Below are 14580 nucleotides of genomic sequence, written 5' to 3'. Positions count from 1 at the left end.
GCCTGAACATCAGAAGCCTGCTTCCCATTAATTGAATTTGGAATGTGGGTGAGCTTAATACTTTCATTCTGCTGTCCTACACCTATATTTTATATCTTTATTTATTGGTTATGTAAACTGAATATTTCTTTTACTAAGCACACTAGGCTAGATTTTAATTCTCAACATTTTCAAAATGCAATGTAACTCTTATCAATTTACGCTGCATGAATTTGCATTACAAGGCATTCTGGAGCCTCATTATCTTATCCCAGACTCAACAAACAACAAATGGAAATATTTTGAAAGGGAAGAAAATCAATAATGAATCGTAATACAGCAGGCATATCACAGCATTCAGAACAGCCAGAATTCTAGAACAGTGCTAGTTGAAACAGCCAAGTTTTGTTCCACTTTGAGAATAGCTTTCCTCTGCGTTCTTTAGCACATACACATTTAGAAGAAGCAGTCGTTTTTTTCTCCCATTGCACTTTATAGCTGCAGAAACAGCAAAAGAAACGTATACTGCTTCTACTGCTTTCTCAGTGCAGTTCAGAGTAATATTTACATTGTTTGTTACATAATAGTCCTTTTCTTTCATTTACAGGTAGTTCTCAGTTAATCGCCATTCATTCAGTGACTGTTCAAAATTACATTGAATGAATTCTACTTATACCTGGTCCCTCAAATTATGGCCACTGCAGCTCCCCCATGATCGCATAATAAAAATTTGGGTGTTTGACAGCCCCCTACACTTACAACTTCAAGTCTCCCCATTCCACCTATCTCCTCCCCCCCCCCCCAAAAAAAATCTCTGTCCTTGTGGCCACTCTGCTCACTGGCATTCCTCAGTGATCCTGGTACTAAGACCGAAGTAGAAGCCCAGGACCTTCAGCAGTCTCAGCCAGCCAAGAGATTAATGTCACGTAGGGCAGGGAGCTTTACTGATACCAAGGGGAATGTCAAAGACACATTGCCTCTTTCTACCCTAGAATCTCAGTAGTAATTATAACTAATTCAGATTGCATTTTTATAAGTATGAAGTTAAGATGTTCTTCAGTTAGTATTAGTTTGCACTTATTCTGATCTGTTGCCCTCCTCTCAATTACAGGGCTTAATATTTGGTGGAGCCTAAATATAATTTCTACTATTGTTGAAAAATATTCACCAATTGATTAATGTTGCTAAAGCAAAATACATGGCATGGTTCACCATGCTCTTAAATTGTTAGAGGAAGCATCTTTATCCTTGGTGATGAAAGAGCATGTGGCTTAATTTGCTTCATTTTGTTCATTATTAAACAGAATGTTTGGAGGCTTATTACTGGAAGGCCAGGGGCATTGGACAAAAGGTTTTGAAGATGTGTCTCAATGATCAGAGAATTAGTGAGATGTAATTGGGAGTTGAATTAAAACTGGGGAAAGAGATTTAGGTTTACCCCTCAGCTAGGGTTGCTTCATGGGCAGCTTTGAGTGAATCAGTCCCTCTCAGCCAACTTACTTGTAGGATTTTATTTGGGGAGAAAATGGACAGAGGGAGTAATATCTCTACTGTTGTGAACTCCTGGAAACAAGTCAGTATATAAATTATTTGAACACACAAAATTGCTATTGTAGACTGAATTTAACTTAAAATTGCATGCTGGATTATATGGGATAGGTTATTGGTCTATCTAACCTTTTTTATTGACATTGATTGGCAGACACTTCCCTTCTTTCAGGTTTTCTTTTATGTCCTGGATTAAATTTGAAATCTTCGACTGTAATATGTGCTTTATCATTGGCGACAATGTCTTAATTTAAACCTGTAGCTGCTGGTGAAATCTGCAGGGAAAATGGCTAGAGGCCTCTTAAGGAAGCCCTCTCTGTGTCTTTGTACCCTTGTTTATTTACTACTTTTTGGGACAACAGTTCAGTACTCCCTGTTACTATCTACTTATTAAATCTATTTTCTTTGAGAGGTAGGTCTTTTATGCCCTTTGCTATTATTCTGGAAATTTAAAAAGTCATAATGCAAAAATTGAAATAATTTCAGTGGTGCCTCCTCTTGACTCTGAAGCTTAGAAGCACAGGGACAGGATTCACTATTAAGCGAGTTTCACAGAGCATAAACAAAATCAAAACTTTTTAAAAGAAAAGTAAGAGGTAAATAAAACAAAAAACTTTGAGTAATAAGATATAAACATTCATTGTTGAAATAAATTGCAGAACTGTCCAGTTCAAGTTATATAGAAATGGGCAAATTGTTAAAAAGGAAAAATCTGAAATACACATGGTACTCTTCAATTAAAAGTAGAGGCCTCTACACCCAAAGTTTCCAGAAAAAGACGAGCAAAGTTACATATTATTGTTATGGATCACAAGAATTTCCAAAAGCATGTATCTTCATCAGACAGCCTGAAATATAGATAAAAGGTCAAAGATTTCCAGATTTCATACCCTATATGAAATTGTGACACCTTGGACCAGGCAAATAAATGAATAAATACATAAACAGAAACAAATGCCTGGCTTGAGATTTTTGCTATTTACTATAGAAATAGCAGGTTTCTGAAGCGAATGTGTTTCTACCTCAGTTTCCTAGACTTTTCCAGCTTCTTGCAAATACAAACTGTTACTCAGAGATTGATGAAGAGATGGAAAACCTTGCTCTTTTCCAGCCACAGTCCACAGACTTCTGGTGAGTTCTTTGTTGTAAAAGGATCAACCTTTTGTATTTATAGCAGAGGGAGGGACTCAGGTAATCTGACTCTGCACATAATTAAGAGCCATGTGTCACTTATGGTGGGGTGGGGGGTGTTAATACGCTCACTCTGGCAAGCAAGTTACAATCACAACAGCTACATTCTAAGTATGAAAGACTGGAATCCTTCAGTTAAATAGTTCTGTATCTTTTATAAAAACTTGTATGTTCTGTACACGTTTTGGTAACATATGGGCATTAATATTGGCTCACAAGGCAGAGAGTAGTATAACTATATGATGTGCTGGTCAAAATATTAAAAATTGATGTTTAATATTTTCAAAGAGTGCTGTATGTATGAATACAGCAAATAATTTGGAAGGTTACATGTTCTTTATCTCAGTAAAATATATTAACTAAAAGTCTTGATTGACCCAAATTATGGGTGTGAAAGAACTGCTGGCCTGTCTAGTAGTAGACACACACATGGAAGATTGAAACTTGGAATGTAAGAAAAATAAATGGAAATGGTCATGGATTACTAAAGTCTGGTATATGAAACAAAAAACTATTGAAAATAAATACTATTATAAAAACTATTGTAATAAATATTAAAATATTCTGATTTTGTGGAATGGAGTTGATTAATGCATATAGGGAAGTGAAAGATATATTTAATTATGAATGAGAAGACTAAAATGTCAGAACATATGATTGCTATCAGTTAGATTTGGGTCTGTATGAAAATAGGAATTTATAGGTTGCATATTTTTATGGGAGTGTAAATAATAATGGAAGAACCAGAACTCAGTTTTGGTAAAAATTGTGCAACAATTTGTTTTCGGGGGGGGGTGGGGGGTGGTGGTGGTGGTGTTGTACAACATACCATATTTTTCAGAGTATAAGACGCTCCGGAGTATAAGACGCAACAAGATTTTGAAGAGGCAAATAAAAAAAAAGTTTTTGCACTCTGCAAACCTCCCAAAACCAGTCTGTTTTTCATGGAAATGGGCCCGTTCCCCTCCCCCCCAAGGCATGAATAGCCTTTGGGTGGGGCACAAAAATGAGTAAAAAATGACCTGTTTTTCGCAAAAACGGTCCCATTTTTCATACAAAAAAGGGCATGGATAGTCTTTAGGAAGCTTATAGAGTGCTCCTGGGGGCTGGGGGGGATTTAAAATTGAGCAAAAAACAGTTTGTTTTTTTGCTCATTTCTGACCTTCCCAGCCCCCAGGACCTCTCTAAAAGCTTCCTAGACGCTCTGCAGGCCATTTTAGTGAAGGAGGTGGGGTTTTGGGAAGCCAAAAATCCTGTAATCTGTATAAGATGTACCCAGATTTTCAGCTTCTTTTTTGAGGAAAAAAAGTGTGTCTTATAGTCTGAAAAATATGGTAGGTTGTCCTCAACCTATGACCACAATTGAGGCCAAAATTTTTGTTGCTAAAGGAGACATTTGTTAAGTGAATGTTGCCCCATTTTACAGCTTTTCTTGCCACAGTTCTTAAGTGAATCACTGCAGGTGTTAAGTTAGTAACATGGTTGTTAAATGAATTTGGCTTCTCCCTTTGACTTTGCTTGTCAGAAGCAAAGAGTGTTAACATGACTTTGGAACATTGCAATCGTAATAAATATGAGTCAGTTGCCAAGCGTCTGGATTTTGACCATGTGACCATCAGGAAGCTGCAGGGGTTGTAAGTCTGAAAAATGGTCATAAGTCACTCTTTTCAGTGCCATTGTAACTTCAAATGGTCACTAAACAAACTGTTGTATGTCAAGGATTACCTATTCATTTTCCTATCCTCATTCAGGATATGCAACATCATGTGAATCTTTGAAAAGGCATAGGATTTACAAAAACATTAAAGGCTTAAAATCAGAAAAAGAAAAGGAAACATAGTTAAAGCTAGTTTATTCCTGTTCCATTTACTTTGATTTTCTTATTTTCAGGTTATGCCAGTCTAGAACATAACATGCATACATTGTTCTGGGCATAGAGCAGATAGTTTTTGATGTTCTCTATTTGGACTGAAATGCATATTCTGGGTAGATATCTTTCCAGTAAAGGGAGTAATACTGGTAAGGGGGGTGGGGAGTGAGCACATATGGGAGAGGAATGGAAAGAGTGCAAGATTTACCAACATTGCCCAGTCAACAAATGTGCAATAATGTTTTATTCTGAAATTCATATATGCATGAGGTATGAACATCAACTTGAGTACAAAGATATTGTGTAACAAGAGGGAAGAATGAAACAAATTAAGTGGAGAGAAAAGTGATCGGGAGATTAAGAGAGCCAGAAAGGAGTACAAAGGATAATTCTTTGATGGACATTAGATTTTTATTTTTAAATCTCCATTTTGAGTATGTGAACTAAGCAAAAGGCGTTTCATGTATACACAAGGAAACAAATGAACAATGTGATCTTCTTTTTACGATGAACAATTTAGAGAATTGGTAAAGGATAGACAGGTATTGAGGGTTCCAAATTTAGGAAATCCATTAGTTGATAGCAAGCGTAGAATGAATATTAGACATGAATATTCAAGTTCTATTTTTTTAAAGCATTTGCTACAGCAGAATAATAACCACTTAGATCATGGCTTTAAGAGAGCAGATTTCTACTAGTAGTTATTAGTACATCATGGCATTTCCTGCAACATTAAAGGTCAGTGTGCCACTGAATAATAGAGATAAACACTAGGGAAAGTCTTATATTCCTATTCTGCTTGTGAATTTAATATATTTTATGTGTTTATATAAGCCCATCTGTGTATAAACTGATTTTTGATTTTAAAAAAATCATAAAAATATGTCATCCGTAGATAAACCAACCTCAAAAGTTGTATTTTAATTTTCACAATTGGTTTATCCATGGGTGGCAAATGCTTTTTCATGGACAGGATTAATTATGAGTATATGTAGGATGTATGGATAGTTTAAGAACATATTATATATACTCATAGATAAAAGCCCAGCTGTGAATAATTCTAGCCCAAATTTTGGATATATTTTGTTGCCTACAATTCTCAGATTATTAAGCATGTGGCAGGCTTTTCTTTCTTACCCTCTTTTGTAGGGGCATTCTCTATCTTCTCATCTACGTAGAAATAGGTAGAAAATGTTTGTTTTCTCCACTTCTCCAGATTATTGGATTCACAGTTAATCGTTCCTCCTTATTTGTGAGATTAATATGACATAGAACCAAGCTACATTTGAAAACTGTAGTTAATACATTAATAAGAATTAATACATGAGTGAGATAAAAAATATGTTTTAACATCTTGGTATTTGCCATGTTAAATGCAGATATTTATTGATTTTACCAAGGGGGAAAAAGAAGAATATAATGTGAGTATAATTTTTGCCCTAATATGTTGTGGAATAAAATTGATACTGAATCAGAAAATATAACCTATCATGGTATTATCCAGAATCAGTTAATATAAAATGCAGTTGTAAACAAGCAAATATATTTGAAGTTGATAGAGATTAATGCATTAAATGTGTATGGCAGTTCACTTTGGGGAAAAGGGTATAGAATTATATCTTTGAATATTCTAATGAATGTGATTTTAAAACACTGAAATTTTGCAGGGTTTTAAAATTAGACTGTCATAGGTGGTGTACGTGACATGTATTTTGATAGAATTGTGTGTGTGTGTGTGTGTGTATCTCTTTATCTCATGGTGGCATAGGGGAGTTGGAAGTAGATATAAGACAGGCAACCATGGCTCCTGTTGCTAGGAAGCCTTTTACGTAGAACATTTTATGGCATGTTTTTATTTAGTTAGTATCTACCCAGCTTACTTGCTACATGATAAATAAGGACAATTATATACTCAAAAAAATATTTGCCGACAGTTAGATTACAGAGATTTAATTCAACAGCATTTTTAGAACTGCATTGTTTTTACAGGACTAAACCCTGAATTTGAATCCAATAGAGCTTGAATCTTGAGAAAAATGTTCAGTATGCAAAGTAATAATTTCAACATAATATTAGTATTGTTCATTTCTATGGAGGAAAGATCATACTAGTAATTTGTTTATATTTTCAAGAATGTTTGAATAGTTTCTGAACTTCTTTAACAATATTTGCGGAGCTGGCAATTACTGGTAGTCCTTGACTCGCAACCACAATTTGGTCCAGAATTTCAATTCTAACTTGGTGCAGTTTAAAGCAAGCCATCATGTGACTAGACCCAATTTTAGAACCATTTTATCATGGTCTTTAGGGTTATCACTGCAGTTGTTAAATAAAACCTCATGATCCATAAGTGAATCTGGCTTCCCCAGTTGATTTTCCTTGTTAAAACTGGCTGGGAAAGTAGCAAATTGTGATCACATGATTGCAAGATACTGCAGTCATCATAAATGCAAATCAACTGATCACATGACGGGGGTATTACAACAGTCATCAAGGCCATCATAACTTTGAAACAGTTGCAAGTTGAGGAATACCTTTATATATAGTGTCTCTTGTATAGTTATACATTCAAGCCAGAAATAATATTTGTTTACTTATTTTTCACATTTTTAAACCATTCATCTCCCTTATAATTCCTTATATCTCAGTTTATAAATCTTACTGGGAAATAGCAGGAGAGGTGAGACTAGTTACATATTATTTTTGTCTGGATCAAATTAGCATGCATTACTTTATAATGTTATCTCGCCTCATACACTCCAGAAGATAGGCTAAAGATACAGAAGGATCTTGACAAACTTGAACATTGGGCACTATCTAATAAAATGAAAGTCAATGGTGAAAAGAGTAAGGTTCTACATTTAGGCAACAAAAACGAAATGCACAGGTTCAGTATAGGTGGTACCTTGCTCAACAACAGTAACTGTGAAAGGGATCTTGGAGTCCTAGTGGACAACCATTTAAATAGGAGCCAGCAGTGTGCAGCAGCTGCCAAAAAAGCCAACACAGTTCTAGGCTGCATAAACAGGGATAGAATCAAGATCACGTGAAGTGTTAATACCACTTTATAATGCTTTGGTAAGGCCACACTTGGAATACTGCATTCAGTTTTGGTCACCACGATGTAGAAAAGATGTGGAGACTAGAAAGAGAGCAGAGAAGAGCAACAAAGATGATTAGGGGACTGGAAACTAAAACGTATGAAGAACAGTTGCAGGAACTGGGTATGTCTAGTTTAATAGAAAGAAGGACTAGGGGAGATATGATAGCAGTGTTCCAATATCTCAGGGGTTGCCACAAAGAAGAGGGAGTCAAACTATTTTCCAAGGCACCTGAGGGTAGAACAAGAAGCAATGGGTGGAAACTAATCAAGGAGAGAAGCAACTTAGAACTGAGGAGAAATTTCCTGACAGTTAGAACAATTAATCAGTGGAACAGCTTGCCTCCAGAAGTTGTGAATGCCCCAACACTGGAAGTCTTTAAGAAGATGTTGGGTAGCCGTTTGTCTGAAATGGTATAGGATTTCCTGCCTAGGCAGGGGGTTGGACTAGAAGACCTCCAAAGTCCCTTCCAACTCTGCTATTGTATTATTGTATTGTATTGTATATCAGGAACATAATGTAATGAGTACATACACTAGGAACTCGGTGTATTACTGAGTCCTGTAATATTGTTCCATTTAAATGCAATATTTACTATCATTTTTGACTAGAGAGTGTAATTAGAATTATGAAGTAAGTTAGAGTTTTTTCTGCTCTGTTGCACACAAACATCTTTGTGGATCTGACACTGTTTATCTAACAGTGCACTCAATACTGCTTGAGTAGGGGAAATTGCACAAAACAAGTCCAGTGCATCAGCATTTTCATTGTATACTGAGCTGAGTCTCTTCATATGGTCACATCCCCTTTTTAATCCTGGTCCTCATGTTTCTTTCCCAGTCCAGCCTGTTTTTGTGGTGTCTGTTGCTGGTCTCCCTGAGCTTATGTTCCTGTGGTTTGAATGTTTTTCTATGTGGCTCAGTGTATTAAGACCTGCAGAACTTAAGTGGTGGTATTCAATTGGTTCGACAGGACAGTGATCTAGCATTAGTGGTTTGTGGTAAGCAGAGAAGTGATGGCTGCTTTTAAGTTGGAGTTCCTCCCAGAAATGATGGTGGATCATTGCTCCTTGAATGCCAGCCCGATGTAAGTATTTTGTTTTCAAAGTCATCTACATTGATACTGATTGCTTTGAGTTTGTTATTTTGCTTTGGGGGTGGGAAATTTGCTTATTTGAGTTAAAAAAAGCAAATACATGTATTTAGATATTAGAATAAAGCCTGAAATATATTTAGTTAGATCAGTAGTTAGATCAGTATTGGGCAAAATAGCCAATTGTTCCATAGTTGGCTAATTCTAAGGAGGCACATTTTTTTGTAAATATATAGCTAATAGTAATAAAGCTGTACAATTTGGCATGTCATTCTAATCTAGGAAGTAATGCCCTAAATAATGTAAATCTTTATAGCTTGATATTTAGCACATTAAATATGCAATTTAATGTACTATATTTCCTCATACTTTGCTATATTTTAAACCCAAAATTTTGTAAGAATTAATTACTATGGGCAACATAGTTCTCAAAGTATTACAATTATCTATGATTTATTATTGACGTATTCACTACATTGGAATAAACTGCCTTCAGGTAAGTGTGCTAAGTATGTTGACTTTTTTTTCTTCAGATAAACTCTCAGTATGCTTTATGTAAAGTACATTACATAAATCTTTATCATTACAGAATAATTTCTCTGAATTAATACTTTGACATGGTTGTTTGTGTCCATAGAGCTTTCTAGAATATAAGAGATCAAGTCACTTCCTCACATATCTTGAGAAATTCAGTGAAAGAAAAAGAAACACTATGGGAAGGGGAAGAAGAGTTCGAATTAGAGATATATAGGAAATAATTACTTCAGTTGGAAATATTTAGAATGAATCACAGCAGAAATGGAAATGTGTCTATCAACACTTATATCTAAATAAATTGCCTATCAGACACTACTCAACAATTTATAGATGTATTTAGTTTTACTTGATAATGGTTTAAGGCAGAACTCCTTGGGTATGCATTTTATTTATTCAATTTATAAGGCCTCTGATATCAAACAAGTGACTATGAGTTGTGAACATTATAAAATCAATTAAAACTGAATACAAGCACAATACAAACAAAATAAATTCAGCTGCCAAGAAATTACACTCCAATCAGCAAATGGAACCCTTAACAAAAATGGGACCCTTACCAGGTCCCAGTATATCACTGGGTCTTTAAGATCTTACGAAAGGTCAAAAGGGCCAGGGCTAGTCTAATCTCTGAAGGAAGAATGTTCCAGAGGGCATTTTTGTTAAGCTGTCAATGTTAATTGTATGTACCACCATGATTCACTAAAATAGCTCAACTTTTATATTTAATAACAAATGTAGTTGCTTATCCATGTCGTAGAGCTTATCCCATATCTTCATTTAAATAAGAAAGATGCATTTTTTTTCTTTAAATATATTTCTGAAGCTTTGAATTAATTAAAAAACTCATAACAGTACTTTACATTTGTTCATTGAGTATAACAAATTAAGCATTAGATGATAACAGCCGTTAGACAAAATATTGAAAGTCACTAGCATTAAAATTATACTTTAAATCTCACTTGAATTATTATTGTTGTTTTTTTCCCCTGATGGTCAGTAAAGAAGTAGATGTTGACACTTCCCTGGAAATTATGCTGCACTCCTTTGATAAATTTAAAAATTGCCCCATATACATATTCTACTTGTTCTAACCTCCAAATGTTTTATATATATATATATAAGATTTTTACAACCCCTGGTAAGCCCCAATTATGGGAGGAAGCTAACTGCTTCCATCATCTGTCATTCGGCTCGTCACAAGAGTCCATCACGACAGATACCCGTAAGGGTATGGCTAGCTGATGAGAGCTAAATAGCTTGAAATAGATCTATACTAGTCTCCCTTTATTTATTTATCAGCACAAATAAAAAAACACAAATATAACAAAGGCAACAGTAAAAATATTGGGTTTCTGTCGTGATGGACTCTTGTGACGAGCCGAATGACAGATGATGGAAGCAGTTAGCTTCCTCCCATAATTGGGGCTTACCAGGGGTTGTAAAAATCTAATAGATACCTTCCACCCTGGCTTCGCTGATAACAGGATAAGAGCCTGTGGCCTAATGGCTAAGATCTATGCCTAGTATGCCTAGTATGCAATATAGCCCAGGTTCAAATCCCAGTAAGGGTATGGCTAGCTGATGAGAGCTAAATAGCTTGAAATAGATCTATACTAGTCTCCCTTATTTATTTATCAGCACAAATAAAAAAACATATTTTATATATATATATATATATATATATATATATATATATATATATATATATATATATATATATATATATATATAAATTATTCTTCAAATGCTTTTAAATATTTAAAATTTAGCATACTTTATTCCTTTGAGGTGACTTTAAAGCAGGGGTTTCAAACTTGATTTCATTTGAGGGCTGCATTATGGTTGTATTTGACCTCAGGGGGCCAGGGTGGCCGTGACCAGTTTGTTCTTCAGCTTGTTTTCAGCTATGATGGCTTTCTGCCAGTGAAATTGGAGCTCGGAAGGGCTGCCTGTGGCCCTCTGAGCTCCATTTTTGCTGGCAGACGTACCGCGGGCCAGACATTTGCTGTTTCCAGGTCTAGTTGTTTGCTGTTTTCAGGGCCAGATCTAAGCACCCTCCCGGGCCAGATTCGGCCCCTGGACCTTGAGTTTGACACCTAATTAAAAGCAGCTTGTACTCCACAGCTGGATAAAGTCTTCTCCTTCTTGTACACTGGAGCAAAGAATATAAATACTACCCTTGCTTTTCATTCAGACACTTAATTCTAGAGCAGCTCTTCCCAGAAAAGTAATATCTTTAGGAATGGTCTAAGATGGATGTAGGACCAAGCAGCCATACTTGAAGGCATTTCTCGCTGTCATGCCTCATGTCTTTGTATCTGATGTGTTCTACCATGTATATTTAAGAAAGAAAGCCTAGCACAGTGGAAGCAGTGAAGTAACACTACTCTAAAACATTCTCCCAGGTAGGTATACAAGAGACTTCAGTTGAAGTTCTGATAGCTAGATGGATGGCTTTGGTAGTTCACATTAATCACATGAGGTAAAGGTTGGATTTAAGTAAGAGTGAGTATACAAAGAAAGAATCTCCAGTTCATTCAATTAAAAAAAAATCTAAATCATCTCACTGTTTTTTAAATGTAGAATATTGGGATTTACATTACAGTGGGATTGATACATAACATAATTTTCAGCTAAACCTGTTGAAGCACATAATGGAAGCTGAATTGAAAACTATCAGAATTGAGAGCTGTCAAAAAAGGGAATGAATATAGTATAGCCAATTCAAATTTTATTTTTATCTCCAAGGAAAATAAGATAGAACTTTTAAAAATGTATTTTATCGATTAAAAATCATAAATGCATTAAGGAGACAGCTGTCATCGAAAGCAGTGCAACTCACAATGAGTACTTTATCTATAGTATTCATGGCAGTTTAGCATCTTGCTAGCAGCAGCATTTGGGGGAAATCCATTTAGTAGAGCTTATGTAGAGCTTATGTTGATTGTTTTAAGGTAATTATTTAAAGTACATACATTTTTTATCATTTTTACCAATTATAAAGTTGATAAAGTAAAAAATGGGTGGTTTACATTTCACAAAGGAATATATGCCCTTATCGAATTTACATGCCTGCATTATACCTCTCAATTTTTTTATCTATTTCCCCAAAAGGAGAAAATCACATAGACTTAGTCATTCAGTGTTCTGTAGGGTCACCACCACAGGTTTATGGCTGAAGGTCAAATGTTTGCAGGTCATTGTATGATTTATAATCAGATGCTTTAACTGTTTTGAAACTTAATTAAGACCTCAGAATAAATGAAACAGTATATCCACAGTCGAAGGTACATCTATTAGAATGTTTATATAAAATTCCCCAAAGTGGAAGAAACTGGATCTCTTAGTAATCAACTTTGTTTACAGTTTGTGTTTGGTATTCTGAACACTATCTTTTTCTGAAATTACAACTGGCATGCCAACTAGTTGATTCCCTTTTTATCAAAAACAGACATTTCATGAAGCTAGAAAGCAATGTGGATTCTGTGATTCCCCCGCCCCCCATGTTATTCCTAAGTTAAAATCCAGAGTTTCTAGTTTAAAGTCAAAATGCAATATGTTAATTTATAATCATTGAATTTAACAATAAGTTGTTATGTTTGCTGAAGCTCAGTTCTGCTTGCATGGTAATCCTTTTTGGGTTCTTAAAAATTTCTTTGGCAGAATCCTCAGACTAAAAGAGGATTCTTTAGGATTTACTCCAGTGGCCATTTCACCAGCATCAACACAATTGCAGGGTGTACAGATAGCCCTCAAATTGCTAGAATATTTATTATTGGAATTTCTGTCCCTAAGTGATGCAGTTGTAAAGTGCAACATCACATGACTGTATTGCTTAGTAACAGCAATTTCCCTCCAACTACCAAGTCAGTGGAGAAGACAGCAGAAAGTTGAAAGTCCCAGATGGCTTACAGTCAAGGTGACAGATAGGTAAGCAGCTCCTGCTAGGGTAGGAGAATAAGCAAGGGGTGGGTGTGTGTAGTCGGGGAGGCATGATGCTAGTGTGTGGGACTTGAAGTGCTACTGCTCGGTAGCTGAAGGTGACCAGAGGAGATGTGCAAATGGCTAGGGGTGGGGGGCTGCAGTGTAAGTGCAATAGGAATTGGGGGAGTGTGCGCCAAGATGCACAAGTGGCAGGGAAGATGCAGTGCAAGTGCAGCAGGGCTTGGGTGGTTACTGCTGGGTGGGAGAGGGTGCGTGAGTGCAACAAGGCTCAAGAAAAATGGGAGGCCGGCAAGGTGCATGGGTGGAAGAGACTTATCCAAACAACTTGCATCCCTTTTTGTTGGCCTCCCCAATTACTTGTGGTAAGCTGGCAAATTGTGATCCCATGACTATGGAATGCTGCAACTGTTGTGTGAACTGGTTGCCAAGCATTAGGATCACAATTACCTGATTGAAGGGGTGCTAGAAGATCTGGAACTTCAAGGAACAGTCATAACTATCACTTGTTCAGTGCCATTATAACTTTGAACAGTCTCTGAACAAGTGGTCCTTAGCAGAGGACTATAGGGCATATAGAAAGTCTATACAAAATGCCAGATTTTTGAGATGTAAAATAAGCAGACTAAGATAAACCACTTCAGAAATTTTCCCTCCTTTAATATAACATAGAAGCTGTACAATTGAATTGAAAAACAAACAGAAATCTTTTAGGAGGAAAAATAAAAATGAAAAACTAGAATAATATAGCTGCATAAATATTCACATGCTTCACCTTGGTAGAGATGTGGCTGGGTTCAAAATTAACCATCACATTCAAATTGATGATAAATACAGGTAGTCCCTTGACTTACAACAGTTTGTTTAGTGACTGTTCAAAGTTACAATGTCATTGGAAAAAAATGACTTAATGACCACTATTTTCACAGTTGCAACCTTTGCAGCATCCCCATGATCACGTGATCAGAATTCAGATGCAATTATTCACTTAACAACTGAGGCAAGAAAATTCATAAAATGGGGCAAAACTCACTTAACAAATATCTCATTTAACAACATAAATTTTGGGCTCAATTGTAGTCATATGTTGAGAATTACCTGTAGTAGTCAGTACACATCTTCCATAGTTTAAAGTGACTCTGATGACAACCATATAAATTCAGCTGTTCTAGTAGGATTTGTCTGACATTAACTCAGTTAATTCTTACAGCAAAAGCCATGGTCTGCAAATAGCTTACAAAGGAACAAAGGGTCCTCATTGATGGTCATTGTTCCTGACCATCAAGTCAGGAAAAAGGTGGAAAAACTTCCCAAAGCATT

General features: G+C 35.8%; 1 protein-coding gene across 1 annotated transcript in view; it reads left to right on the top strand.

Annotated features, from left to right (window-relative positions):
- Positions 1-14580, top strand: part of CELF1 (CUGBP Elav-like family member 1) — a 44274-nt gene that overhangs the window by 7316 nt on the left and 22378 nt on the right. Inside the window, 1 exon segment of the mRNA XM_032227325.1 lies at positions 8662-8775. Coding sequence (XP_032083216.1) covers positions 8705-8775 — 71 coding nt within the window. The 5' untranslated portion in view covers positions 8662-8704.

This window comes from Thamnophis elegans, chromosome 1, assembly GCF_009769535.1.
Source record: "Thamnophis elegans isolate rThaEle1 chromosome 1, rThaEle1.pri, whole genome shotgun sequence".
In the NCBI taxonomy this organism is placed as follows: Eukaryota; Metazoa; Chordata; class Lepidosauria; order Squamata; family Colubridae; genus Thamnophis; species Thamnophis elegans.
Note: the sequence above shows the minus strand (reverse complement) of the source record. Positions and strands in the feature narration are given on the sequence as shown.